Source organism: Bos mutus, chromosome 8, assembly GCF_027580195.1.
Source record: "Bos mutus isolate GX-2022 chromosome 8, NWIPB_WYAK_1.1, whole genome shotgun sequence".
Taxonomy (NCBI): Eukaryota; Metazoa; Chordata; class Mammalia; order Artiodactyla; family Bovidae; genus Bos; species Bos mutus.
In genome coordinates, this window is record NC_091624.1 from 13,388,979 (window position 1) to 13,416,378 (window position 27,400).

The 27,400-nt window shown below is 41.8% G+C and overlaps 1 protein-coding gene across 3 annotated transcripts in view; it reads right to left on the minus strand.

Annotated features, from left to right (window-relative positions):
- PALM2AKAP2 (PALM2 and AKAP2 fusion) overlaps positions 1-27,400 on the minus strand; it is a 515,173-nt gene that overhangs the window by 138,559 nt on the left and 349,214 nt on the right. For all 3 annotated transcript variants that reach the window (XM_070375129.1, XM_070375128.1, XM_070375130.1), the window contains one exon: positions 16,097-16,182. In XM_070375129.1, the coding sequence (XP_070231230.1) occupies positions 16,097-16,182 (86 nt within the window). The remainder of the gene's footprint in view (positions 1-16,096; positions 16,183-27,400) is intronic.

The window sequence follows — 27,400 nt, forward strand, 5'->3', positions numbered from 1 at the left end:
CACTTAATACCTATTTATCAGACGCATGCCTGTGTACTTCTTATTCTCATGACAATAAAATGTTTTTATTATTTAAAAAATCCCCATTTGGTTATTTTTCTAAGAAATTTCCTTTTTTTTTTTTTTTTTTAATTTTTAAATTTTTTGGCCGCACTGCATAGCATGTGGGATCTTAGCTCTGACCACAGCCTGAACCCAGCCCCTCTGCATTGGAAACATGAAGTCTTAACCACTGGACTACCAGGGAAATTCCTCTAAATTTCTTTTCAGCAAAATACCAACTCACCAAAACAGGCTTTTAAAGTGCATTGGGTAAAGTCGTTCTTGAACTTTAGGTAAAAAATAATTGTACTTTTGAAACACTACAGTAAATTCGATTTTCTCATAAGATGATTTCCAAGAAGAATTTAGTGTCTTGTGTGAAAGGATCACATTGACCCTTAAATTTCTGACATTTATTATGGGTGAGTTCAACTGACCTTTCTTCTTTTTTCTCTTATTATCTGTGGCATTCTCTCCTTAACTCCTTCATTACAGAAACAGCTCTTTTCAGACATGTCACTTGCACAAAGCATGTCTAGCTTGACAGTTATTGATTCCTCCCCCGGGGAAAGCAGATTCCCTTGCCTTTTCTTTGCTCTGGATCTGAACTGCAAGTGAATGGTTGGTTGGGAAGTTAACTGGCTCAGCATCTCCTGAGAAGAGGAGGAGCGCATGTAGGTCTCAGGCAAGAGGTGGTCTGATGTCATAGGTAGGAGGGCTTGTTCTGGGTGCCAAACCTTCATTCCTTCACTGATTCTGGGTGGGACCTTCCACAGGTGACTTTCCCTCCCTGTGCCTCAGTTTCCTAGTCTTTAAAATGGAGACAATTATATAGTATCTATATCATGGGCTTCTGGTGAGCACTGGTTGAGTTAATGCTTACAGAGGTCAAAGAACCCACCGGCAGATTCTCAGTAGATAGTAACTATTTGTTATTATTCATCTGTGCGAGTCTGCTGCTCTGCAAGCTCCCTGTGGGCCAGTCCAAAGAACCAGAGCAGTCTTAGATGAGAAAGGCTGTTGACTAATGCGTTCTCTTGGGGGATTACAGCTATTTTCCTATCGTTAACTTTTTTTATTGAATTATAGTTGATATACAGTGATTCAGGTATACAGCAAAGTGACTCAGTTATATATACACATATTTTTCAGATTCTTTCTCAAATAGATTATTACAAGATATTAAATATAGTTCCCTGTGCTATACAGTAGGTCCCCGTTGTTTATCTATTTTATATACAGTAGTATGTATCTGTTAATCTCAAATTCCCAATTACCCTAATTACCCCTCCCCCTTCCCTCTTTGGTAACCATTAAGTTTGTTCTCTATGTCTGTGAGTTTATTTCTATTTTGTAAGAAAGTTCATTTGTATTATTTTTTTTTTCTGGTTTCACGTATAAGCAATATCATGTAATATTTGTCTTTGTCGGTTCTGTCATTAAATTTTAATTAAACTAACTTCCTATTTATTAAAGAGATACTCACTGAATGGAAAGCAATAAACAGCAGGCTCTGGAATATTACAGACCTAGGACTGAATCCTGGCTCCATTCTTACAGATTTTGTGACCTTGGGAAAGTCACTTTTTCAGAGCATGGAACTCTTGAAATAAACAAAATCAGGGTCCCTGTTTCATGGTGCACTTGTGAGTATTATGTGAAATAACATAGCATCTGACCCTTAGTAAATGCTGGGAAAAGAAAGGGAGTGAGGAGGGAAGGAATGAGGAGGGAAACATGGAAGGAAGGAAAGGAGGAAGAAAAAAAGAATAAGACAAGGAAGACCAGAGGAACAAGGGTGAGAGATGAGAAAAAATAGGAAGGGTGGGTCAAAGACTATTATAGGATAAAAAAGTTTGACAAAATCCATATGGAGGAAAAAGATTTATTTTAGTTAACTGTCAAATACTAGGAAAAATGCTTAGAAACAGGATGCATATTTTTATTTGAAAAAGAAAGATTCTTTTCCTCTTTTGCAACGCCTTTTCTCTTAAGAGGGATTTTCCTATGTCACTCATGGGATAAATTTAATATAAACTTGGAAATTTTTTTCATATTTGGGTTTTGTTCATATTTTCTTTGTAGGGACCAACATATTAAAAATAATAATTCTTACTGGATGAATGTTTGTCTATTTCTCAACTTAAATAAGGTTTATCTTTTCAAATTTTCCAAAGGATTTATTGCCATTAGTTTGAAAAATCACCCTCAGAATTTGAATATGTTTAAATACAGTATACCACATATATGAGCATGCACCATAATATTCAGTAAGTTGTTTTTTTTTTAACCTAAAAGTTAAGAAATGCTGTATAACACAGAAATATGGATATCTTAGGAAAAACTGAAAGAAGAAACTGCTCCAAGCTCAGGCATGGTGGGTATAGTGGTCTCCTAATAAATATTGCAGGACATCTGTAGGCTGAATTTATCCAGATTCAAAGCAAAGTCTATTTATTCACTGTCAGCCCCGCTTCCCTTATTTATTGAAGAGCCAGTTCTGTTTTTATCATATTCATGAATCACTGCAGTTGAATGATAATGAAAATGTAATCAGAATGTTGATAGGATGAAAACCCAAGGGCAAGTCTGAAAAACAACCAAAGCTCTGGGATGAAAATCAAATCTAATTCCACCAGGTAAACTCCAGTTTTGCATTTAAAGAACAAATGCAAGCAGAACTACATAAAAGCTCCTTTATTGATCAGGGGCTGTGAGACCTACTTTATCTGTTTGCATAAGAGCATCACCCTTTTGCTCTACCGACAAAGTAGTAGTTGTTAAGGACAAGGGCTGCCTGGTTAGATCTGGGCTCTGAGACTGGGCTGTGCATCCTTGGACAAGTTACTCAGTGTCTCTGAACCTGTCTTCCTTTGTAAATTGTAGATACTCATGGTACCTGTCTCATACAGTTGCGGTAAGTATTGAACATAATACCCTAAGCAATTGGCAGATGCTCGATACATGGAAAGCTCTCAATAAATGTCAGCTATTGTTCTCATTCATTTCTGTAAACTGAAATTCACTAGAAAATTCATCATATTAGAGATCAAAATGCACTATCTCTGAGCATGTAGAGAATATGATGACTGATCCATCACTTTACCTTCTACAGAGCCTTTTGGGAGAGGGAATGGGGATTGTGGCTACTGACACTTTTTTTCTTTTCAGAAATATACATGATAATGTTGAGCTGAAATAAATGTCACATCTCCACTGGCTCATTTCTGAAGAAGGAACAATTGTTGCAACAATAGTAAGCTCAAATGACATCAAAACAGCCCAACTTCTGGTGTATAAATCACCTTGCATCCTATTCTAGCCAATGCAGCCATCACCTTGTTTGAGCACATTTTCTGTTTTTTTATACAATTTCCACGTGTGTCAGATTTTCTTCATGTTAACTACTAGTAGTCACTGCAACAGAAAAAAGCAAGGAGGAAGGTCATTAGGATGGGTAGAAGAAAGACACAGAAAAGGAAGGCATTGATAATTTACCAAGAGGGACGCTAGATGCTCACTTAAACTATCTGAAGTGCTTATATAATGAAGCAAGATTTTTCTACCAATGAATCCAACAGATACTTCCTGAGAATTATAATTACCCTAAAGATTTATGAGACCTCTGTGAGACTAGACAGAAGGACAAAGCCTATTGGAAATGGCCACATGAATAATTTGTTTTTCAGGAATAACTTGTGACCATTCCAAAACTTCTCAGACACTAATGGTAATTTATTCATAAATTAGCTGGATAGGCAAATTCTCGCCTAATGGGAACCAGTTGGCAACCTTCCTAGAGCGCCAAAGACCGATGGCTCCTGACTGGTTCTGCGTTTTGGTAACTGCAAATGAGCCCTGCTTCAAAGCTAAATAGACTGGGGCAGATTATTCATAGGAAGACAGGTCTATCTGCAAAGGGGCTCTGACGTACAGGACAGAGACTATTCTAGAGCTTTGTCATCATTAGTCGCTCCCACCCATGGAATGCTAGAAATGTGCACTGGAGGAAATGCACTGATGTACTCAGGAAATATTTGTGAATATGTTAGGACTTTTGCTCCGCCTATCTATGTAGGCCAGTGTCATCTATTTCAGGAGGTGACCACCCAGAGAGAAGGGAATTTTACCAAGCAATAAAGTTGCTAAAAGCACAAGAACATTTCATCATTTTAAAACTTGGGATGAAGCTCTCTATAGAAAATGAAATCACTGATAGCCCAGCTAAAGTGAAAATCCTAGAACAGACTTCAGAAAAATCATAACATGCCCAAATTGAGGAAAGGCAGTTTTGTTTTGTTTTTTAAGTCAAGGGAAACAAACCGGGGGCAGCATTTCCCGTGCTTTCACTTCATAGAGAAACCAATGAGGTACTGATCTCGGCACGGGTTGGGTTTGGAAGCCTTTATTTCTAACGGGAAAAAGTGGATCAGGAGAGATCTGTTGATCAGTTATCAGTTTATTGTACAGAGTGAACCTGCATATCTGTTTGATTTAAAGCTTAATATAATGAACTTAATACATTATCATCCTGAAATGAATAAAGTCACACTAATAGAAGAAATATAAAACCGCAAATAATCTCAAACCACAGTAATCAAATGGATTAGCCTTTTTCTTTACCTCTTTTGCAATACCCCTCCTGCCTAGGGCTGCCAGACTAAGCAAATTAAAACATAAGACAGCCAGTTACATTTAAATTTTGGTAACCAATAATCAATTTCTCGGTATGTCCCATGCAATATTTGGGACATACAAATATTAAAAAATTACTTGTTGCTTATCTAAAATTTGAATCTAATTGGTTGTCCAGTGTATTATCTGGCATAACTTGTCTTGCCTCATGGTTGGAGCTACTCTGCTTTAGCTGATGGTAAAACTAATTTGCATTCATCAACACTCAAATGGAGAGGTTATAACCTTATATAACCTTATAACCTTTTCACCCGAGGTCCAATGCTCATTTTGAAATCTTGGATGATTCATGTAACTTTACTGTGCTCTAGTCACCACATCTGTAAAATGGGATGAACAAGAGTTCCTCCTTTGCAGGGCCATTTGAAGGACTGTATGAGATGGTACACGTAAGGGCCCGGCACAGCACTCAGTTCATAGCAAATGCTCAATCAGTATTAGTTATGATTATCAGCAGGAGAACACGATGCATAAACGACATGACAGGGAAGAAGGTGCCTGAGGTCTTTCATTCGTGGTACTAGTGCTTATCTATACGTATAATATAAGGAGAGCTATGAATTGTGACTTCACTTATTTGGCCTTCACTTCATTTGACACATAGGGAGCAACACACAGGACTGACAGTAACCAGTATTGTTACACCACAGTGTGCACCAGGGCCTTTTTGCACTATTCTTTGACATAATGCAAAATGTATATTAAACAAAATAAGACAGTGATCCTCGTAGAAGGGGTATGGTAAACGCTGAGCCAATGGTTAGTCCTGGAATGCCTCTCATGCCCCACCCTCACTGCCAACCCTCTTTGAGTTCCACACTTTGAATAGTTTCAAGGATGACAAAAATCTGCCATAAAAAGTTTCTTTGGCAAGGGAGCAAATTTAGAACCATCTTTGTGTATGTACCCAATGTAGAAAGGACTGCTGGTCCCAAATGTATTTTTTTGTACAGAGCCTCTGCACAAACCATCCTTTATGTCGTCATCAGTGAATACAAAGGACAACCAGTTAGCACGGCTGGCAACAGAAGGTCCTCAGTAAAATGGCTTTTTAAAAGCAACTTCCAAAGAAAGCTGTAACCTGTGGCCTCTATTCACCACCGGAAGAGCCTACATGTTTTCCCCCTTTTGTAACAGAGAACATCTGTCGGTCCAGGAGAACAGTCACCCTCCCAGCAGTAAGTTTTATATACAGAGGCAACATCCTCTTTTTATGTGGTTCTGCCATGTCCTTGGTTAGGAAATGCACCCCTTTCAAACAGTTTGACAGCCCCGACTTGCCTAACTGATAGCCATCCTGTTTCTTGCCTAAGCACAACTGAAAAATATTGTCTATGTGGTTAAATGAATTAAACAAGGAATCCAAGGGACAGAGGTGGCTCTACTACCATGGAGAATTCCAGCAGCAAACCAAAATTTAAGCCTGTAAATGCCTAATGGTTACGAAATCAAAACCCCAAACAATGCAAACAGCCAGTGACGCTTTTACAGCCAGTTGATTAATTTCCTTTCATTGCTCCCATCTTTTCTCTATAAAAGTCTCTCCTCAGCTCCTGTGGGGAGAAGGCAATGGCACCCCACTCCAGTACTTTTGCCTAGAAAATCCCATGGACGGAGGAGCCTGGTATGCTGCAGTCCATGGGGTCGATAGAGTCGGACACGACTGAGCAACTTCACTTTCACTTTTCACTTTCATGCATTGGAGAAGGAAATGGCAACCCACTCTAGTGTTCTTGCCTGGAGAATCCCAGGGACGGGGAAGCCTGGTGGGCTGCCGTCTATGGGGTCGCACAGAGTTGGACACGACTGAAGCGACTTAGCAGCAGCAGCAGCTCCTGTGGGCAGGGCACCACTAACCACTTCCAGTTTGATGCTGCCCAACTCACATGGGATTTTGCTCAAACAACATCTTAAAATTCTTACTATGGCTCAGTTTATCTTTTAGCAATGTGAATAAGTACAAGATGTCTTTCTGAGAAAAAATCTGAGGTGTGTACCAGAATGTTCTGTGCTCCTTTTTGCAAATAGTTTTTCGTCTTTGTATATAAAAGAAGATCATCAAACCAGTCAAGCCTGAAGGAAATCGACCCTGAATATTCAGTGGAAGGAAGCTGAAGCTGAAGCTCCAATACTTTGGCCACCTGACTCGAAGAACTGACTCATTTGAAAAGGCCTGATGCTGGGAAAGATTGAGGGCAGGAGAAGAGGACAACAGAGGATGAGATGGTTGGATGGCATCACTGACTTAATGGATCTGAATTTGAGCAAACTCTGGGAGATAGTGATGGAACAGGGAAGCCTGGCATGTTGCAATCTATGGGGTCACAAAGAGTCAGACACAACTTAGCGACTGAAAAACAGCAACAAATGTAAGAGTAAAGTGAAGAGGCATTTGGGAATTAGCTGGTATATTTCAAATGGCAGTCAAATCATTTTATATCAGCCCGAGATACTTCTTTTAACATGGATTGATGTAGTTCTGTACAATCATCAAATAAACACAATTTGAGAAAACATTGCAGATCCAGACAGATGCTATCGGTGGCTCTAGCAATGAGCCAGCTGAACAAAGGCAAGACACTTCCAGGATGCCAGGGCTGGGCAGGTTACTCCTCAGAAGAACAGAAGCTCTGTAACCAGCAAAGCCCTTTAAAAGCTGACATGCAGCCGCCTCCCAGTAACTTTATTCTGGGACACTGTTCTTGTATGCATGTAAAATGACTGCCTTTCTAGCTTGCCTTGTCCAGAGGATATTAAAATGTTAAGTTGAGGGTTAGCCATCTTTTTTGCTTTTTATTCTTCAGTTCAGTTCAGTTCAGTCCAGTCGCTCAGTTGTGTCTGACTCTTTGCGACCCCATGAATCGCAGCAGGCCAGGCCTCCCTGTCCATCACCAACTTCCGGAGTTCTTAGCAGGATGTATTTAAAAGCTGCCTTTGAGAAGACAGGTATTATTACCTATAAACTGTAACACTGAAGTGGTTGCTGGGAGCTGAAGGGAGGAGGGAATGGAGAATTAGTATTTAATCGGTGGAGAGTTTCAGTTTGGGATAATGAAAAAGTCCTGGAGGTAGATGGTGGTAATGGCTGCAGAACAGTACAAATGACATAATGCTACATAAAAATCGTTAAAAGTGTAAAATTCTGTTATGTGTATTTTACCACAATAAAAAATATAACATTGATAGGCTAAAAATGATGATATTTAAAAAGCTGAGATGTAAGAGGAAAATAACCAGACAGAAGAGAGAGAGAGAGAAAAGAAAGGGAAAGAAACGGAAAGATTGATGAGACACTCCCTCTCCTTCCCAGGGCACTGGTGGGAGAGGTGTCAGTGATCCTAAAGGGAAATGTGAACTGAACCCCCTCCCCTCATCGTTAAGAAGAGGGTCCCTTACTCGGAAAAAATGACTACACACCTGTAATAAGAGAATAACAGAACGTACCCTCTTGTACATAAAGGAAACCAAGCCATTGAAAAATTAACTGTATACAAATGGCGAATAAGCAGATGAAAATATATTCTGCATCACTAACCTTCAGGGAAATGCACATCAGAAGCACAGTAAGTAAGGCGCTGCTTGACACCTAGTGGGGCGGTTCCAACCAAAACACAGACGCTAGCGAGCGCTGGTAAGACGGGGAAAAATCAGAGCCCTCATCCACCGCTGGTTGGGAGGGCAACATGGGGCGGCCACTTTGGAGAACAATCAGACAGCTCTTCCAAAAGTTAAACACGGATTTACCATGTGACCCAGCAGTTCCACACCTAGGTTCATATCCACAACAAATGAACATATGCATCCAAATAAAGACTTGTTTGAGAATATCCGTAACAGAATTATTCGTAATAGCCAAAAGTGGAAACCACCTCACAGTCCACTGACTTAGGAATGGACTAGAGAATAAACCGAAACTCTGGTGTGTCCCTGAGATGAAATCCTACTCAGCATTAAAGGAAACACAGATAGAGACTGCCACACGGATGGACCTCAAAAATGCCAGGCGGAGCGAAAGAAGCCAGACACAAAAGAATTCCATTTTCCTGAAATGTTCAGAACAGGCAAAGCTACAGAGACAGAAATCAGGTTAGTGTTTGCTTGGGACTGGAGGTGAAATGGAGACAAACTGATGGCATAGATGAGGGATCTTACTGGAGTGATGAAAATATTATTAAACTGGATTATGGTAATCATTGGTAAATTTACTAGAAATTATTGTATACTTAAATGTGTGAAATTTATGGTATGTAAATTATGGCTCAATTACGTTTTTAAAAAAGGAACTGTGGAAAAAAAAGAACTGTAATTTAGAGGCTCTAAGAAGTGAAAAACAAACAAAATATAAAGGAAAGTAGCATAAGAATTGGAGAAGGCGATAGCACCCCACTCCAGTACTCTTGCCTGGAAAATCCCATGGACGGAGGAGCCTGGTAGGCTGCAGTCCATGAGGTCGCCAAGAGTCGGACACGACTGAGCGACTTCACTTTCACTTTTCACTTTCCTGCATTGGAGAAGGAAATGGCAACCCACTCCAGTGTTCTTGCCTGGAGAATCCCAGGGATGGGGGAGCCTGGTGGGCTGCCGTCTCAGGGGTTGCACAGAGTCGGACATGACTGAAGTGACTTAGCAGCAGCAGCATACGAATAGATAACCGACAAGGACCTAACTGTACAGCACAAGGAACTATACTCAATATTTTGTAATAGCCTAGATGGAAAAGAATCTGAAAAAGAACATACACACACACACACACACACACACACACATATATATGTATCTGAATCACTTTGCTGTACACCTGAAACTAATACATCATTGTAAATCAACTACATTTCAGAAAAAAAAAATATTCTAGCATGAGAGAGAAGCAGGGAGGTAGAAGAGATAGACTATCAGGTGAGAACAAGGGAGTAAGTAGGCTTGAGGAAGGCCAGTGGTCTCCCTTAACTGCAGTCTAGAGAGATGTGTCTTTATTTGTTGATTCATATATTTGCTCATGCAATAACTAACACTCTCAGTTAGGTGCTGGGATGCAGGTCCTCACAGAGATGACATTCAGGCAGGGAAGACCAAATCTTGTTCGAGGACACTGATGGTTATTTATGTGCCTGGCTCTGTGGGAGAAACACTAGGGCCTGTGAGAGCATGTGACCAACAATACTGGTCAGAAACGGCCAATATCTGAGCCAGAGACTTGAATATAAAGATGGGTTTGCCAGGCTGGGAGAGAGAGGAAGGAAGAGGAAGAGGAAGGAAGCCTTGAAAAAAGCCATGGGTTTTTTAAAGACACAGCACCTGCCTGAGCTAGGTCTTTGGTTCTAATGCAACTGGAAGGCTGGCCAGGATTTAAGCAGGGGTATGTTATCAGATTTGCCTTTTTTTGGTCTTTATTTTTTAATTGAAGTATAGTTGATTTACAATGTTGTGTTAGTTTCAGGTGTATAGCAAAGTTATTCAGTTATATATATATGTAAATACATATTCAGTTTCATATATATTTACATATACACACAGATACTTTTAGGCTATATAATTATAGGTTATTACAAGATATTGAATATGCACAGTTCCCTGTGCTATGCAGTAGGTCCTTGATGGTTATTTATTTTATACAGTGGTGTGAATTTATTAATCCCAAACTCCATATTCCTCCCCTCTGGTAATGGTAAGTTTGTTTTCTGTATCTATAAGTCTGCTTCTGTTTCATTGATAAGCTCATTTGTTCCATATTTTAGATTCCACATATAACTGATATCATATAGTATTTGTTTTTCTCTTTCTGACTTACTTTACTTAGTAGAATAATCTCTAGTTGCATCCATGTTGCTGCAAATGGCATTATTTCATTCCTTTAAATGGCTAAGAAGTATTCCATTGTGTATGTGTGTTTGTGTGTATCACATCTTCTTTATCCATTCATCTGCTACAGACATTTAGGTTGCTTCCATATCTAGGCTATTGTAAATAGTGCTCCTGTGAACTACGGGGGTGCATGTATCCTTTCAAATTAGAGTTTCCTCCATATATACGCCCAGGAGTAGGACTGCTGATCATATGGATTTGCAGAATGATTTAAAAGATCATTCTGGCTACAAATAGGCTGGGTGCAAAGGGCAAGGATGGATCCAGAGACAGACATAGTAGAAGATGGGACTAGAAATGAAATTGCAGTTCTGAGCCTTAGTCAGTTGTAGCCAATTGTCTTAGCCAGCTGGACAACTAGAAAGCCAAGGGCAATGGAGGGATCATATGACCACACCCCATACTGCTTTAGTGAAATGCAAAACAACATTTTCCCAAACTGATCCCCCAAATCACCAAGCGCTTGTTAAAAATACTAATTCTCACACTCTGTTCTTCTGGATCTGAATTTTGAGAGGAGAAGCCTGGGAAGTTATTTATGTGTATATTTAATACTGCTGCAGACAATTCTCACGGTCAGGCAAGTTTCAGAAAGTATTGATCCATACTTTGGTTTTAAAAGCAATGTCTAGACAAGCAGCAAAACAGATGAAAACATAATATAGAAGTCATCCCAAAATATGACGACCCTTTTCTTCTAGTGAATCGTGATTCAGGCTGAAAAAGGTTAATGGCTCTTTCAAACAAGAACAGTTAAAAACAACTTGTAAAGGGTGTTGTTGTTGTTTTAGTCACTGAGTCATGTCTGACTCTTTTATGTCCCCATGGACTGTAGCTCTCTAGGCTCCTCTATCCATGGGATTTCCCAGGCAATAATACCCAGGGATGGAACCTGCATCTCCAGCATTGCAGGCGGATTCTTTACTACTTAGCCACTTGGGAAGCCCTGTAAAGAGTGAGCATAGTATGAGAAAATGGTGATGGACATGTAGAATACTGGCTTTTGGCCTCTATGGTTTGACGATCTAGAAGAGTAGGTATAATTCTGGGGTAGATCTGAGCACAGTGGTTTCCTAGGGCTGCTGTAACAAATTACCACAAACTCAGTGGCCTACATCAACAGAAACTTCATCTCTCACAATTCAAGAGACCAGAATTCCAAAATCAAGGAATTCGTAGGGCCCTGCTCCCTCTGAAGGTTTTAGGGGAGAATCCTTCCTTGTCTCTTCCAGTTTCTGGTGGCTCTAGGTGTTCTTTGCCTTGGGCTGCATGGAACTCCAACCCTTGTCTCTGTGTTTCCTCTGCTGTCATAAGAACATGTGTCACTGGACTTAGGTCTACCTGGTTAATCCACGATGATCTCACCTCAAAATTCTTTTCTTATTTACATCTGCAAAGACTCCTTTTCCGAATAAGGTCACAGTCACAGGTACCAGGATTTAGGACTTGGACACATGGTTTCGACCATTCAACCTACTAATAGTAATTTAAAATTGTTGAGCAAGCCTACACAATGCTTCTACCTGTGTCAGTGTATCTACAAGGTGTTTTAAATATAAATGCTCTTAGTTCAACTTTGGGCTTCCCCAGGATTGGGGGATCCACTCTATACAGTATACTTCCTCTAAGCCGTCCTTTTTGCAAATCCACACCCCCGAAGGCTCAGCAGTAAAGAATCCACCAGCGATGCAGGAAACACAGGAGACTCAGGTTTGATCCCTGGGTTGGGAAGATCCCCTGGAGAAGGAAACGGCAACCCATTCCAGTATTGTTGCCTGGGAAATCCCATGGAAAGAGGAACCTGGTGGGCTGAAGTCCATAGGGTCACAAAGAATTGGACACAACTGAGCATGCCCACACAGTTTAACATTGCTCAGAATGACCAGTTTGTTTATAAACAAATTCACTCATCTGAGCCATGCATATTTTCAGAAGCATGACTTTGTCATTTCAAAATAAGACATGGTATTAAAAGGGTACATATAGTAGACAAAACCACATTCAGACCACTGACATCACAAAAAATGCTGTGCTTTTTTCAGAAAGAAAACTTCTACACATGAAGAAAGGTATGTCTGTTGCAAGAAGAGTAATAGGGAGGAAACCAAAGAATTTTAGTGGTTTCTGCTGATACTCCCCTTGGGAAATGTCAGTGGATCAACTTTTACTGTAATAAATATTTTAACAGAATATTTTGTTTTCCCAGGGCCAAAAGCAGGGATAGGTGATATTACAGGGATACATGAAATAGCTATCAGAAGCAGGAATAGCTGTAGACATATGAATGCATGCTGAGTTGTTTCAGTTGCGTCTGACTCTTCGTGACCCTATGGACTGTAGCCCACCGGGCTCCTCTTCCCATGGAATCTTCCAGGCAAGAATACTGGAGTGGGCTGCCATGCCCTTATCTAGGGGATCTTCCCAACCCAGGGATCGAACCTGCGTCTCTTACATCTCCTGCATTGGCAAGTGGGTTCCTTACCACTAGTGCTACCTGGGAAGCCTGTAGTGACATGAATGAAAGTGAAGTCCCTCAGTCGTGTCCGACTCTTTGCGACCCCATGGACTGTAGCCTATCAGGCTCCTCCACCCACGGGGTTTTCCAGGCAAGAGTGCTGGAGTGGATTGCCATTTCCTTCTCCAGGGGATCTTCCCGACCCAGGAATCAAACCCGGGTCTCCCACATTGCAGGCTTTACCATCTGAGCCACCAGGGAAGCTGACATGAATATATGATGAAGTAACATGAATATATGATGACAAGTCTGTAGTTAACAAAGATCAGGTACTTATAGACACAGAAAAAAAAAAAAAAAACTTTAAGACAGACACAAGAGGGGGACTTCCCTTGCAGTCCAGTAGTTAAAACACTGCTTCTGATGCAGAGGGTGTGGGTTCAATCCCTGATTGGAAAACTAAGATCCCAGATAGCACACAGCACAGCCAAAAAGTAAAAATTAAAAGAAAAAAAGACACAAGAGCACGATGGATATATAAAGCAGTGTGGGGTAGGAAAAAGTATAGTACCGAAGGGAAAAAAAATTGATAATTTTTTATAATTGGGAAATCTAATGAAGAAGAATCTAAAAAGAAGTATTTCCCTAAATTACATTCATCTAGAAGTTTCAAGAATCCTTTATTGAGAAGAGATTGGCATTAATAAAGGAACTTAATATTTATAGGGATTTATTGGAGTATTAAATATATTTTTATCTTGCTTAACTTTTCAAAGTATATAGTGTTGTTCTTCTAAATAGATTCAGTTCTTGTGAACTAAAAATCCTCTATTCTTATAAAATCGGAGAAGGCAATGGCACCCCACTCCAGTACTCTTGCCTGGAAAATCCCATGGATGGAAGAGCCTGGTAGGCTGCAGTCCATGGGGTCACTAAGAGTTCGATAGGACTGAGCGACTTCACTTTCACTTTTCACTTTCATGCATTGGAGAAGGAAATGGCAACCCATTCCAGTGTTCTTGCCTGGAGAATCTCAGGGACAGGGGAGCCTGGTGGGCTGCCGTCTATGGGGTCTCGAGAGTCGGACATGACTGAAGTGACTTAGCAGCAGCATTCCTATAAAATATTCCCAGGTATTCAATAAAAGAGGATTCCTAAGTGGCTCAGTGGTAAAGAATCCACCTGCCAAGAGACTTGGGAAATGCGAGTTCGATCCCTGGGTTGGGAAGATCCCCTGGAGAAGGAAATGGCAACCTACTCCAATATTCTTGCCAGGGAATTCCCATGGAAAGAGGAGCCTGGCAGGCTACAGCCCATGGGGGTCACAATGAGTCAGACATGACTAAGCATGCACATACGCATGCACATTCAATAAAAAAAGACAGAAAGAGAGGTTGAGGATGACATCAAAGTTGAACAGACCCAAATACAACTTTAGTCAAGATCTTTATACCAGGAGCACGCTGATTATGCAGTAGCCTTATAAAATGGGACTTGGGCAAAATCTGTTTATATCCAAATACACCATTTGCTTTCACAAAACAAACTCTGCAGGTAGACTAGCAATACATCTCAGAAACTAATTCTTAAAATCATGACAAATTTCAAAATAGCACATCTAAATCCATCAAATTCTACTATCAGCAGCCACTTCTCTCAATTCAACCCGGCCAAAGATTTCTCAAACTTCTCAGACTTTGCACTAATAGCTAGGAAAATACCAATACATCATTACAATATATATTTTTAACTTATAAGTTCAACTAAACATAATGACAAGCAAACAAATTTTTAGCACTGGATAATTATTATCTAGATTAGTTGACTCATTTAACCAACAGGCTATTTTTCCATCTTATAATACATTTCATGATTGTATTTTTCTTTGCTTTCTCTAAATTTTTAACAGATAACACAAATTCAGCCATCACCTTACAAAGAAAAGCTTGAATAAATTCATCCTGTATATTCTTTCGTACAACTTCTACTAAAAAATCCAGAGTGAAATCTCTAGTGATATCTCAATATTAAAAAAGGACATTACGTTTCCATTTTCCAAGAAAACTTTCGAAGTGGCATTTATTTAAATTCTTTTCATTCAAGCAAAAATGTTAGAAAGCCCTCCCACTCCCGATCTTTGTTCAGTTCAGTTCAGTCGCTCAGTCGTGTCCGACTCTTTGCGACTCCATGGACTGCAGCATGCCAGGCTTCCCTGTATAAACAGAATTCCAAGAGAGGAAGACTGTTCCTTTGTGTTTATTCCAGTAATAGAAGGGAAGTAATGGTGTCTGATATATTTTGCTACAGACTCCTTAATCTAGGCAATGATTACAAATTCATGCATTTAATTTGAACAGTGATAATTAGGTTGATATCCAGATGACTCATTTTGTAAACCTTTGGCCATTAGCGTGTTCCATCTGGAGTGGGCCATGTGCTGCCTTCCCGCTGACATCAGTGGAAATCTTGAGTCAAGATCAAAGCTACTTTATGCCTCTGACCTTTCTTCACAATGCACAGTGGGGCCCGAGTTTCTCAGCTCAGAATTTTCAGATTTGCTTTGCTGTCCCCATGGGGTTACACTTGCAGACAGTCAACCTGTAGACGTTTACTGAAGACCCTACAACCAGTCCATTGGAAATCACAAGTCTTGGATTCTAGTTTTCAGGTGATTTCCTAATGCAGGCCCCAAATTTCAGCAAATCTTATTCTAGTTGACCCACTGAGGTCAGTGAATAGAGAACCCCAGTGGGGTGAGGGGTAGTACTCATTTTACCCCCAGAAATCCTCCATAGGCTCACTTTCCTCCAGAGCCACGGTCCCCCACCTTTTTGGCACCAGGGACCGATTTTGTGGAAGACAATTTTTCCATGGACAAGGAGTGGGGGTGGATGGTTTCAGGATGATTCAAGTGTGTTACACGTACTTTCTTTCTATGTAATGCCAATGTTGATCTGACAGGAGGTTACTGGTAGCCCAGGGGTTGGGGCCCCTGCTATAGAGATGCACGTAGAGAATCACACTAGAGAAAGGATGCCTTACCTTGACAGTCATGTCTGCGCTGGATGATGCTATGGCCTCTGAGGTTATATCATCTCGTGTTAGCAGCACACTCTCCCACCCAACTCCTGAAAAAAAAAAAAAAAAAAAATGAATGCCATTTGAGCCAAGTGCATTCAGTTGGCATGGATGGAAACTACTTTGCAGCTTTCAAGTCCATGTGACGTGTAAAGGAAATCAGTGATTATCCATAGTTCACCTGCCTGGCAGTTAACAGGAAAGCTTCCTTTCAGAAATGTGGTCAGTCAGCACCTCTTGTTTTCACCTAATCTCCAAGTTTGGAGTCGTCATCTAAATCTTGTATGTTATGGTTTAATCGCTGTCATGTCTGACTCTTGCCAACCCATGGACTATAGCCCTCCAGGCTCCTCTGTCCATAGGATTTTCCAGGCAAGAATACTGGAGTGGGTTGCCATTTCGTTCTCCAGGGGATCTTTCCAACCCAGGGATCAAACTCGGGTCTCCTGCATTGCAGGCAGATTCTTTACCGACTGAGCTACCAGGGAAGCCCTAACCCCAGGATATATATATATATATCTTGTATGTTATAGAAAGTGCTATTCCTAGTCCAGAGTGGAGAAGACGTTAAAATGAACTCCTCTAGAATCCAGGCCTCATACTGAGGTCTTATGTGGGGCTTAAAGTGACTCCCATAACACAGAAATCTGTCCATCTGAATCTAATTCAATACCCAATAGAAATGACTCCAGATTATTTACTGTCCTAGATTCTACACACCTGCTGAAAAGAACTGAGTTTATACTCATGTTTAAAATCTATATATGTTTCTCCCCAAGTCTTAATACATGTTAGCTCCTTTTTTCTTAAGCTGTCAGACAGGCTCTGAGAGGAGACATCTGGCAAGAGACAAGGTTTTGCTCTCTCCAGCCTCCAAAAAGATATCAGGGGCTTCTGTTTGAAAAGCCCACATCACAATATAGTAAAACTACACTAATTTAAATGCAGTTATGTGTGTGCATGGAGGTGGAATTGTCTATAATAGTGAAAAGTCTGAAGTAATGACCGGTTATTTTTAAAAACAATATTGCAAGTCAAGTCATCTCCCTAAAAGCTAAGAAGGTAACACTCAGCAGAGTTTCTCAGGGTCTACTTCAATAAGCAGATACAAATTTTATAACTGGTATAACAACTGCCTACTGGGATATGAGTGTTCATAGCCTAAAGTATTAAAAAGATTATTTTTTAGAACAGACTAAAACTATTTAATATTAATTTACAATATTGATTTTCTTGTATAATTTTCCCTAAGGAAAACTCAAGGGCAATATTCATGCCAGACCTGTGTGAATCACCCAAATTCTACATTTCAACTGTCAAGCATTATGCTAAATGAGAACTGGAACGTTTTTCTGTTTGCCACTTAGTAAATATTTTAGGTTCTGTGGTCAGACCACTTCTGTTGCAGCTTCTAAAGCTGCCATTATTGAGAGAAAGCAGCCAGAGATAACATATAAGCAAATGGACATGACTGGGTTCCAATAAAACTTTATTAAAAAAAAAAAAAACAAACAGGCATTGGCCAGATTTGGCTCATGAGACATGCATTTCCAGCCTCTGTGCTAAGTCAAGAAACCAGAGATGTATCTAGGAAAGATTGTTATACTTTGGCATTTTTCTAAGGATCAACTGGACAATCAGGGGTGAAACTATAGGAGTAGTTTGCAATTACATGACACTTTAAATAAACTAATATGAAATTAATTCAATTTTAATATGTTAGCACTGATTGCATTGCCTTATTTTATATTCTGAATCCTTGAGAGTTTCATTTCACAGGAATTGTGCACCATGGATTACTCAAGATCCATGGGCTATAATTTATTGCAGAGTGTAAACAGTTGTCTCTCATTGGGTTGTAGAAATTGGGTCAGAGAAGTTTGATGACTTGCCCTACAATTTCCTCTCAGGAAAGTTGTGGGCTTTGTCTTAAATGCACATTTCTGGGAAAGAAATCTTGTTTCCACACGAACAAATTATTTCCCAGACATATCTTGCATTTAACTAAAACCCTTTCTGGTTTAAGCCACTGTTGGTACCTACTGGAACTGGCCAGCAGAGAGACACAGATATTGGGCATGGACAAATATATGATTTTTAATTATAGAATAATTTGACTTTTTTTTTGGCTGCGCTGTGTGGCATATGGGATCTTAGTTCCCCATCTAGTAATCGAACCCGTGCCCCTTGCTCTGGAAGCGCAAAGTCCAGACCATTGGATCTCCAGGGAAGTCCCTAATATGAATTATTGTTCAGCAAATGTTTGGAGCCCTTCTCTCCCACTGTGGGAGAAATTTTCTTCCCTGTCCTACTGATGTTTGCCTTGGCAAATAGGATGTTAGTGGATATCATTCGAGCAAAGGTTTGAAATGGGCTTGTGTGGTGACATTTGCCCTCTTGCTCTTCTGCTCTAGCATGAGAAGGACATGCCCCAGTTGATCTTAAAGGAAATGAGAGTCATGGGGAATTGACTTGAACCCGGTCTGCACCTTGGAGCTAAGCCAAGTCTAGATCAGCCAATCCCCAGCTCAACTGCATATGCATGATAATAAAAGTGATTCCGTTTTGGGATGATTTGTCAAGCAACATTATTCTAACAGTAGCTGAAAGATATAATCTATCACCAAAATTATACATGAAAATCATTTAAATAAAGCACTTTTATCTTTAACTGTGCAAATATAATTCCTTTTGTTGCATATAATTCATTTACAAGTATTAATTTCCATCTCTATATATTATATCCCACTTTGGGAACAATTTTTCCTCTGCTACAATCATTCCTTTCGTAAGCAATACTGTATTTATTACAGGATATATGGCTATAGGGAGAAGGCAATGGCACCCCACTCCAGTACTCCTGCCTGGAAAATCCCATGGACGGAGGAGCCTGGTAGGCTGCAATCCATGGGGTCGCTAAGAGTCAGACACGACTGAGCGACTTCACTTTCACTTTTCACTTTCATGCATTGGAGAAGGAAACGGCAACCTACTCCAGTGTTCTTGCCTGGAGAATCCCAGGGACGGTGGGGCCTGGTGGGCTGCTGTCTATGGGGTTGCACAGAGTTGGACACGACTGAAGCAACTTAGCAGCAGCAGCATATGGCCATACGAAAGAGACATGAGACATCAATTCATATGTATTATCAATATATAATTTGATATATAATATAGAATATATGTAATTCACTTAGTGTAGTTTTACCTACTGTACTTTCAAATAACCACTTTTATAGCTTCCCTTCTCCCTTTGCTCAATCTTACTTACAATTTTTTTAAAAAAACCATATTTTATATTATTCATACAATCCCTAGCAATACTATATTATTTTTATTCCATTTTTAAAAGGCTGGATCAAACCTTCAGGAAAAAAACAACCTTTCTCTCCCAGAAGAGAATAACTTTGCCTTTCTCTGTAGTGGAAAAACTGAGACCCATCTACTTGTAGCTAAGGGATTCTTATAAATACTCCATCAGGGAGAGTTTTATAAAGATCTTGCAGCAATAAATCATATCTGCCATGAATTTGTTGTTGTTGCTTTTTATATACCTCCTTATTTAGCTTCACAGTCAGATAAATACATCCCTTTGCCCAAGCTTCCAGTTCCCTGGCGCCCACATCCCTGGGTCTCTGTTCCCAGGGTGCACTCTGCTGATTGTCTTGGCCCTTCTCTGTTGATTTCTGTTGGGAATAATACATGTATTGTTGACAGGATAGTGCAAGCAAAAGGAAGGAGGCTTGGTGAGGAAGCAACTGATGGCATCCAGGGAACATGGGCTGACTTCCTTAATTCTGATCCTGGCTAGTACTGAAAATAAATAAAAATGAAGGGTCCAAGGCCCAGAGGGAAAGGGGAGCACTGCACGGGAGGGTGCCGGTTGTGCCCAGACCCGCTGGAATCACCATGTGTCACGAGGTGAAAGCAGGTTAAGAAAGAGAGAAAGACAAATCAGCATAGACTCTTATATTTGCAAGAGAGTGGACCCCTGCTCTAGCCCATCTATCCACACAGATTTTAGATAGATCGTTGGACAAAGCAGGTGGCTGAGGGGGTTACAAGTGCTCTTCGCCAAATGCTCCCCCTTATTCCTTCCTCTCGTGGACACATAACAGGATTTCACTTCCTAACCTCCTTAGAGTTGGTGAGGTCAGGTGATTAGTTCTGGCTGATGGGTATGGGTGCAGTGGCATCGATCGCTTCCAGGCTGGAACAGTTAATTGCTGATGACAGACCCTCCAGGGCACCTTTCCCCTCCAAAATGGTGAAAGGCAGTGTTCCATACAGTGACAATTTTGTTAGCGTAAGGCCCAACTAAGAGAGTAACATAAAGCACAGATATGGCCAACCCATAAGGGCCATCAAGTCAGATGCGTGAGAACTAAACCTTTATTATTTTAAGCCATAGGCCTGGGGCTGTTTATTACACTAGTATAACATAGCCTAGCCTTAGGAAAGGATGGACGGAGCCCTTTCAGACCTGCCATCCCCTCCCACCTCCAGTTCCTACCCACCTCCAGTTCCTATTGTAGCAAGGTCTTTAGATAAATCTGTGTTCTATCCTCTAAACAAATTCTACCCTTTAAATTTTGTCTCCTAAGCAGGTTTTAACGGCCCATACTTTCCTTGGGGGCCACTCTCTGACTCCACTGTGTTTAGCGCTTATTGCACAGGTCAGCTGCATCTCATGAAGGATTTCGGTTCTAAAGACAAAAGGCACAAAGCTGCATGATCAAAACTGCCCTTGAAAATCCCTTAAATCTCCCATACAGTCCAGTTAGCACCATACTTCAGAAAGCCCAACAGAACCACTTCTGTTCCAGCTTTAGAACAGACCATTTCTCCTTTTAAGTATGAGATGTTGCTGTTGGCTTGTACTAAGGATCATGTTATACAAAAAAATACAGATCTTGAAACTCTAGGATGTCTCCATGTTTGGAGATGCTCAAACAGAGAGATAGAAGGAGCTAAGACCACTAGCAGAAACAACAGATTAACACCTTCCTTGTCATCCTCCCACTGGGGTGTGTGATATAGAATGCTTTGGGGCTTCCCTGGTAGCTCAGACAGTATAAAGAATCTGCCTGCAATGAGGGAGACCCAGGTTCCATCCCTGAGGCGGGAAGATCCCCTGGAGAAGGGAATGGCTCCCCACTTCAGTATTCTTGCCTGAGAATTTGTGGACAAAGGAGCCTGGAGGGCTACAGTCCATGGGGTTGCAAAGAGTTGGACCCAACTGAGCGATTTCCCCATTCTATTGTTTTCCTCTATTTCTTTGCGTTGATTGCTGAGGAAGGCTTTCTTATCTCTCTTTGCTATTCTTTGGAACTCTTCATTCAAATGGGTATATCGTTCCTTTTCTCCTTTGCCTTTAGCTTCTCGCTGTAAAAGTGCTGCACTCAATATGCCAGAAAATTTGGAAAACTTAGCCGTGGCCACAGGACTGGAAAAGGTCAGTTTTCATTATAACACCAAAGAAAGGCAATGCCAAAGAATGCTCAAACTACCACACAATTGCACTCATCTCACGCGCTAGCAAAGTAATGCTCAAAATTCTCCAAGCCAGGCTTCAACAGTACATGAATTGTGAACTTCCAGATGTTCAAGCTGGATTTAGAAAAGGCAGAGGAACCAGAGATCAAATTGCCAACATCCGTTGGATCATCAAAAAAGCAAGAGAGTTCTAGAAAAACATCTACTTTTGCTTTATTGACTACACCAAAGCCTTTGACTGTGCGGATCACAACAAATTGTGAAAAATTCTTAAAGAGATGGGAATACCAGATGACCTGACCTGCCTCCTGAGAAATCTATATTCAAATCAAGAGGCAACAATTAGAACTGGACGTGGAAAAACAGACTGGTTCCAAATCGGGAAAGGAATACGCCAAGGCTGTATATTATCACCCTGCTTATTTAACTTATATGCAGAGTACATCATGCGAAATGCCAGGCTGGATGAAGCACAAACAGGAATCAAGACTGCAGGGAGAAATATCAATAACCTCAGTTATACAGCTGACACCTCCCTTATGGCTGAAAGGGAAGAACTAAAGAGCCTCTAGAGTGACATTTCCACCTCCTCCCTCTGTTGTGAACTCACATCCCTGATCATTAGCCCTGCTTTTTGGGCTTGAGCAGGAAAAGCCCTTAAGCGTGTCTGTGTGATAGAATCGGCTCCTTCATGCCACCTTAGAAGGCCCTTAGCAACTAACCCATAAGGACCTGTGGACAGGGAGTGTACCTGATGCCCAGTTAGTCTCCGCCAGTGTCTGTTAAATGAGCAATGTTAGTTTGGGGGCAGCCAGGTGAGGGGGAGCTTCAGAGTGGGGCCTAGTTAGCAGCAGAGTTCACTCAAAGGAGAAGAAACACAAAGGAAAGGGTATGAAGGGAGCTGGTAATGACAGGGGCTGGGACCCGGGACCCATTACCGGAGTGCTTGCACCTGGACAAATCTTCAAGCAACAGAAACAAAGAAACAATAAGGAACTAAAAATAACTGCACGTTTGCACATTTGGGGCAATTATGAACAATAAGATACAAAAAGGCCACACACTGTCATTTCTGAGATGCCAGGAGCAAAGGCAGTGTGCTGACGATCCCCCCCACACAGTACCACCAAGGGGATGGGCATGCCACCTTAGCTATGCCTCCTGTCCAACCCACGGACCCACCCCTGTTGTTACCCCATTTAAGGACCCAAGCAGCTCCTCTCAGGGAGCCAGCAACGGCACCTGTTCCTTGTTATCACCCTGTCGTGGAGCAGGAGTCCCAGTAAAGCCTTTCCTACAATTCTCATCTGGCCTCTAATCAATTTCTACTGAAGGAAGAGTCCAAGGATCCAGGTTGGTAACAGTTAACAGTCCCACTTTTGAGCTGATTCACTTAGATGCTGAAGAAACAGGCTGTGACTGGTCCTTTCTCCCAGAGGCAGGCAAGTCCTAGTGGCTCTAGGTACTTGCCATTAAACCCCTGGAGGTGCAGTCACCAGATATAGAACATCTGGGTGGTGAGACCTTTGTGCCTCGAAGACAGGGCTGACCCTTCACCAGCCCCACCTCCATGCCCACCTCACCCTTTGGGGTTGCAAAGAGTTGGACGTGACTTAGCGACTGAACAGCAACCATCTTATATACAAAACATGGACCCATTGTGAAAATTTCATCGATCACAATGAAAGAACGGGGTTAGGGCCTGGGTCCCTCTGTGTCTAAAGTCTCTTCCTTGTTCAAGTCTTGGAATTGAGATTCAGCTAGATATTTCTCCGTTTAATTGTCGTTGGCTCCCTTTGGGTTTGGAAAAAAAAAAAATCTCACTTTGTTCTTTGAAAAGTTCTCAGCATGGTGGTTATTAAAATTTAGCGGAACTTTAGAACAATGATTTGCCTCTAAATACTTGGCTTTGGGAAACCCCACCCAAGGATTAGCTGATGGGACTTGCTTCCTCTGGATGGGAAGCCCCACCCGGGTGCTTGGAGGAGCAGAGCAGGATGTGACCCCACCCCAGCTCACCCAACTCCAGGTGGTGGCTCATCCTTGCCCCAGAGCCCCAGCTTTCTCTTTCTTGGGGCAGATGGAAGGGCCAGGTCCTAGGGTCCCTAGAAGCAATGGTAGCAGGGGCATTCCCCTCCTCTCTTGGCTGCTCTCATTGAGAAGTTGTTGATGTTCAGTTGCTAAGTTGTGTCCGACTCTTTGCAACCCCATGGACTGCAGCACGCCAGGCTTCCCTGTCCTTCACCATCTCCCAGAGTTTGGTCAAACCCATGTCCACTGAGTTGACGACACCATCCAACCATCTCATCCTCTGTTGCCCCCTTTTCCTCCTGCCCTCAATCTTTCCCAGCATCAGGGTCTTTTCCTATGAGTCGGCTCTTCGCATCATGTGGCCAAAGAACAGGAGCTTCAGCTTCAGCATCAGCCCTTGCAGTGAATATTCAGTTGATTTCCTTTAGGATTGACTGGGTTGATCCCCTCTTTGAGGAGAGTTCACTGGAAAAGAGAAAGTTTACCATTTGAACTATGAGTTATGTTCCTCAAACTCACTGAGGCCACTGATCTTGGCCCCTGTCCAACTCCTATACCTTCCCAAGTAAGGAAAGTTTGTCTGGGTGCCTCTCAGGGGTAGATGTTCAGGGAGCTCAAAAATAAGACCTCAATGTCTTGTTGAGTGTTCCCCATGCCCCCTCCACTCCACTGCTCTCCCCACCAGCATGGCCACAATAATATCAATCATGACAGCTAAACTGATGATTCAAGCACTTGGTCTTCATAGGTATCACCTCATTCAATCCTCATACAATACAGGGATATGAGGCAAGTATAATATTATCCCCACTTTACAGAGGAGAAAACTGAGACTTAGAAAATGTAGAAGTAATCTAGCAAGTGATGCAATGAGCACTCTGACCTCAGAGGTTATCTGCCTAACGAGTTACCTTACCACCATCCCCAAAGATCTCTTGTTTTCAGGGATTGGTAAACAGGAAACTTGAGGACATACTGGAAAAAAACAAGATTTGCAGAGGGGTAATTTTTTTCCTGGAGGTTCCTATTCAAGATGGTTTCTGAGCTCACACTGAGCAGATCAAATAAAGGCTTTGTGGTGGGGTTTCTGGAGACACGTAAAGCTGAGGCTGACACTGAATCCAGCCCAGGGCAGTTCAGCAAACAGTCATGAGGGGTTTATAGGGCCTCTCTGGGTCAGCTAGGATGGGGCGGTTCTCCTTTCAGACAGGAAAAGCTCCGGGCACAGTCCTGTGGGATGCCGTGACAACCAAGTTCTGCAGAGGGTGCCCTGTGCGGCAGAACCTCTGAAAGATGGACAAGGATTAAGACTCTGAAAGAACTGAGTGCCTCTGAGCTCCACCTTGGGTTCAGACACTCCTCAAGAAAACCCTGGGACAAAAACCCTGGGTGATCTCAGAGGCAAGCATGTGGTAGAGAAGTGGAAACTCAGAGCACCCTGGGCTGGGGAAAAAAAAAAAAAAAATACATAGCTTGCTCTCTCCCTGTAAGCATGTGGTAGGAAGGAGTAACAACAATAATAATAGCAGGTTATCATTTCCTGAGAGCTAATTATGTGCTCTTGATTGTGCTTAAACATATATTACCTAACAATCAGAAACCCTACATAAAGTAGGCATTAGTTTTTAAAATTTATTTGTTTTTAATTGGAGGACAACTGCTTTACAGTATTGTGTTGGTTTCTGCCATACATCAACATGAATCAGCCATAGGTATACATATGTCCCCTCCTATTTTTAATCTTTATTTTTTGGGTAGCAAAAATGAAGCTTAGAGAAGTAAATAATTTGCCCAAGAACACATAACAGTAAGGAGCACATTTGGGATGTGAATAAAGCTCTATATGAGGCTGTTACTAATCACTTCTGCTCACTAAGGTGTCCACAGTGAGAAGGGCAAGGATCCTCTTGAGACCGGGACAATACATGGACGCACATACCTGCCTGTCACATGCACACACTTTTATGTACACACATGTACACACACGTACACACACATGCGCACACAGACACCTGTGCTTGTGTGCACAACTGTAGACCCATGTATACACATATGCATAACCCATGAAGTGTGAAGCTACAACTACTTTTCAGCTATGATCTGCTATATGCTCTGGAGTCTCAGACCTCCTTTGAAGAAGAAAAAAAGCCTTTCTCACTGACAGTATCTGAGGGTAAATGGGAAACTAGGTGTTTCATCTCTTGCTCGATTCTCAAAGGTGAATTTTATATGAAGTGGGAGGCAGATTCCAAATGCACAAAAATGAGCGCAAAAAGGATCACGCTTGTGTTGAAAATGAGTTTTACAAGACACTGGAGGCCCGAGGCAATTTTGAAAATGGTTTGTTTGGGCTCACCCGAACCAGTTCTCAGAAATTAAAGCCTTTTTAGGCAACCCTGCTCCTTGCAGCAAACTCAAGGGACTGTTCAAACTCAGGGTCCCCGCTGAGAGTGGTAAAGAACCTGCCTGCCAACACAGGACACTTAAGAGATGTGGGTTCAATCCCTGGGTCAGGAAGATCCCCCGGAGAAGGAAATGGCAACCCACTCCAGTATTCTTGTCTGGAGAATCCTTTGGACAGAGGAGCCTGGTGGGCTACAGTCCATGGGGTTGCCAAGAGTCAAACACGACTGAGCGACTTAGCACACTCTCAGACTTTAGAGAATTAACAGCTTAAAGCCTGGTTTACCCTCAAGTTAATTTGCAGATATTATCACTCAAGGGAGCTCCCCTAATAAGTCCAGTAAGGATTCTGTTATAGTCTCCACAATATCCTATTAGCTTTGCCAGCCTGATTTTAAAATATTTATTAATACTTTGGCTGCCCCAGTCTGAGTTATGGCATATGGGATCTAGCTCCCTGACAGCAGTAGAACCCAGGCCCCTTGCACTGGGAGCACAGAGTCCCAGCCACCGGACCACCAGGAAAGTCCCTGCCAGCCTGGTTTAGAGGTTGGAAAGATATTTGATATTTAGTCCCCAAACATGTCATATAAAATTAAATAAATTAAACATACTGTAAATCAACTATACTTCAATAAATATAAAAAATAAAATAAAACTGGCAAAGAGTGAAAAAAATTATGTACAAAGCCAAACCACCATCTTGGATCCAGTTCTTGTGCAAAGGAGACCCACTGAAGACAGGGCATAGTGACATGGACTTATTTAGAGTCCTTGGGCTCTTTGGCTGGCTTCCCTGATAGCTCAGTTGGTAAAGAATCTGCCTGCAATGCAGGAGACCTCGTTCGATTCCTGGGTTGTGAAGATCCACTGGAGAAGGGATAGGCTACCCGCTCCAGTATTATTGGGTTTCCCTTGTGGCTCAGCTGGTAAAAGATCTGCCTGCAACATGGGAGACCTCGGTTTGATCCCTGGGTTGAGAAGATCCCCTGGAGAAGGGAAAGGCTACCCACTCCAGTATTCTGGCCTGGAGAATTCTATGGACAGTCCAGGGGTCACAAAGAGTCAGACGTGACTGAATGACTTTCACTCACTTGGACTCTCTGGAGGGTCAATCACCCAGTTGGTACCCTTTCCCTCTCTTGGTTGTGAAAAGAGTGCCATGGACGGAAGGCACAGTGGAGAGCATGGCCCTTGGAGACATGAAGAAGCTGGGCTCCACCATGCCTTTTCCCACCTGCTGCCTCCTCTCCAGCCTCACTTCCACTGCACCAGTTCAGGTTTCCAGAGGTCTCCCAAATCAGATCCGTCTTCCATATCATCACCACCATTACTTCTCAG